The 3393-nt window shown below is 36.8% G+C and overlaps 1 protein-coding gene across 1 annotated transcript; it reads right to left on the minus strand.

Annotated features, from left to right (window-relative positions):
- Positions 1 to 512: 512 nt before the first annotated feature.
- Positions 513 to 3115, minus strand: LOC128217282 (lactose-binding lectin l-2-like). Its single transcript, XM_052924322.1, has 2 exons — positions 2780 to 3115; positions 513 to 1324 (listed from the first exon to the last, which is right to left on the minus strand). The coding sequence occupies exons 1-2, from the start codon at positions 3107 to 3109 to the stop codon at positions 920 to 922; spliced, it is 735 nt and encodes a 244-aa protein (XP_052780282.1). The 5' UTR covers positions 3110 to 3115; the 3' UTR covers positions 513 to 919.
- Positions 3116 to 3393: the final 278 nt, after the last annotated feature.

Below are 3393 nucleotides of genomic sequence, written 5' to 3' on the forward strand. Positions count from 1 at the left end.
ATGGCATTCTATCCAACATTGTTTTAAAGCGAATAAATGTAGAAGATATACGATATTAACACAAACACGATCAAATACTGCAGAAGAAATTGGCATTCTATCCAACATTGTTTTAAAGCGAATAAATGTAGAAGATATACGACATTATCTCAAACATGATCAAAATACTTCAGAAACAAATTGCATTCTATCCAACATTGTTTAAAAGCGAATAAATGTAGAAGATATACGACATTATCACAAACATGATCAAACTACTTCAGAAACAAATGGCATTCTATCCAACATTGTTTTAAAGCGAATAAATATCGTATCACACAAACATGAACAAATTCTGCAGAAAAAATACCATTCATTCCAACATTGTATTAAAGCGAATATTTCAGTATTTATTCGACATTCACTTAAACATGAAATACTGAAGCAAAAATTATATTCAACAAAACATCTTATTAAAGTTAATAAATTTGAATATTTTATTATTTATACAACATTTACACAAACATGGACGAACTACTGCAGAAAAAGTGACATTCCATAAAACATTGTATTAAAGCGAATAAATTCAATACTTATACGACATTTACACACAGATAATCAAAGTACTGTAGGGAAAATGACATTATATCCAATATTGTATTAAAACAAAAAAATATCCTACAATAGTGATTATTTTATATCAATGTAATTTTGAAATGCTCAATTGCTATCCAGCTATAAATGTACTATTGTTCAAGCTTTTTAAACACTCATTTTGTTCCTACCGGTATGTGAATTTGATCGTTGTAGTGTACTTGAGTTTGATAGTTAATGTTCTTTTAGTAGATAAATGCATGTAACAAAAGACATATATCCTACGAAAGCTGAATGAGTCACACAGGTCAGCAAGAAGAGTATCCTACATCCGACCGTTTTCTTTTTAATTTCTTTCACAGACATATCTTAATTTAGAGCTGCATGGATAATCGTCCCACGATGTGGCATCAACGTGCAAACAGTGTTCATTATCTGCCCCATCATGTAGTGAAGGGTCGGCAAAGTTCTCATAGCTCCAACTCTCCCTATTGTGCCACTCCCATGTAGGCACACCTTCTGTGAACGAGGCTACATAACCCCCTACCCAAATGGCATTAGTTGCTGACCACACGTCACTAGCGCTAAGCAAGTTGTATATGTAATTGTTCTCTTGAGCGCTGGATATTCCGGTGAGATGTGCATTGTGCGCCATGCAGTTGTCCGCAGCTTGGCTCCACGCTGTGAATGTTGTGCTTACGTAGTACCATCTGGAGCCTAACCTAGACCATCCTCTTGGTGCATCATTTGTCTGGAAACAATGTTCTTTTAAATTGAGAAAGATGTTCACATCATCGATACAATCCCAACATGCATTATTAAAGCTTAATGCTGATGCATTTGTTGTTTGTAAGTGTTATGGTTCTGGTCAGTGTATTTTCGGCCCTATCACTGTGTCTCTAAACAGGGGGGTTGCATACATTTATGCCCACTGAGCTTTTCACTATAGTTTTCATTATATTATTTCGCGTAATGATATACCACATACTAATCTATGGCTTTTAGATATCTTAAACATGCTTTTGTTTCGTAGTGATAGTGATTGAAAAGTGTGTTAACATTCTGAAGTTTCTGTGTATCTTTCTTCGACGTTTATCGGGAGAAACAGTTGTGTGTGTTGTTAATGGCTAATGTCGATTGATGGTTGTGTTCGAAGTCAAAATGGTGGCATATGTTATGCCTTGATTGATCAATATTTATTGGTCTGAGATATGATCGATTGTAGCAGACACCAGAGGACAATGCAGAGTAGGTACAGCAAACAAATGTGTGTAGTATCCCTAATTTCAACATTGCCTATTTTGTGCACGAAAATCTACAGAACTATTTTGTAATGCATTTGCTAGATTTACAAAGACAGGAGGAATAGTGCATGTTTTTGAGCTTATATAAAATACTTTAAAAACGAAGGCCTAACACTGAAACGCGCAGGCATAGAAATCTGGCGATATATTACGATACCCGATATGCAGTGGAAATCTGGCGATATATTACGACACTCGATATGCAGTGTAAATCAGGCGATATATTACGATACCCGATATGCAGTGGAAATCTGGCGATATATTACGATACCCGATATGCAGTGGAAATCTGGCGATATATTACGATACCCGATATGCAGTGGAAATCTGGCGATATATTACGATACCCGATATGCAGTGGAAATCTGGCGATATATTACGATACCCGATATGCAGTGGAAATCAGGCGATATAACGCGATACCCAATACGCACTGGAAATCTGGCGATATAACGCAATACCCGATACACACTGGAATTCTGGCGATGTAACGCGATACCCGATACGCACTGGAATTCTGGCGATATAACGCGATACCCGATACGCATTGGAATTCCGGCGATATATCGCGATACCCGATATGCAGTGGAAATCTGGTGATATATTACGATACCCTATACGCATTGGAATTCTGGCGATGTAACGCGATATCAGATACGCACTGGAATTCTGGCGTTATATCACGATATCTTTTTTCAATACCAACCCCTACAAGCGCAGAAAGATTCGAATCCCTTTTTAAAGTAAACAAAAATATTTTCTTTACAGTGCGTTGGCAATACATGACATTTTAGTATAAGGGTAATAACCGATTGTGCGGATTTTCTTAACTACACGAAAACAACTTAGAATAATGACTAAAAGACATGTCACGTTTAAACAAATATATAAGATAATCATACCAAGCGGTAAATCGTCCAATGCGCTTGTAATGCCGCAGCTGGCGCTTCACATCCTCTTGACAGTACCAATTCGCAGGACTTGTCAAGCGCATTGTAACGCACCGCGTTACAGCGGAGTGATGCGTCAACGTTGTCATCCTTCGAGCACTTGTCAACGCAAAGGATGTGTGTCTCTGCTGATGTTTGTTCTAACAAATCTCCTGAAATATCTAACGAGCTTTTAGCATACTTTAATGTCCGACTACCAGCAAAACAACTTCCGAATGAGAATACTATGCAAAGAAACGTTTGTACTAGCGACATCTTATTACAATTACTACTGGATGTCATGTTAGATCAGAGACAGTCCGTGCTCGAAATTAAATGCAGCTAGTCTCAAACGTTTTGCTAATTATATAAGCTAGTTCAGATTTTCATATTAATATTTCATACAACTAACACTGACTATTTTAGCAATATGCCATTGCTGATTCAGTGCACGCAGTAAAAGGCGTTGCATAACGGAAATATAACCTTGATCAAATATTTGCATAAGAGAATTGAAAAGAATATATTAACCGCATAATGTAAAACTAAACCCAGGGAATACTGGAAAAGGAATAAAATCGCAATAC

Source organism: Mya arenaria, chromosome 2, assembly GCF_026914265.1.
Source record: "Mya arenaria isolate MELC-2E11 chromosome 2, ASM2691426v1".
NCBI classification, from domain to species: Eukaryota; Metazoa; Mollusca; class Bivalvia; order Myida; family Myidae; genus Mya; species Mya arenaria.

What these genes read in the sequence shown, in the direction of transcription:
- LOC128217282 (XM_052924322.1), bottom strand. Translation starts at nt 3,109, where the DNA reads ATGACATCCAGTAGTAATTGTAATAAGATGTCGCTAGTACAAACGTTT. An exon ending in ATTGGACGATTTACCGCTTG is followed by an intron (nt 1,325 to 2,779) that starts GTATGATTATCT and finishes CATTGTTTCCAG; the next exon opens with ACAAATGATGCACCAAGAGG.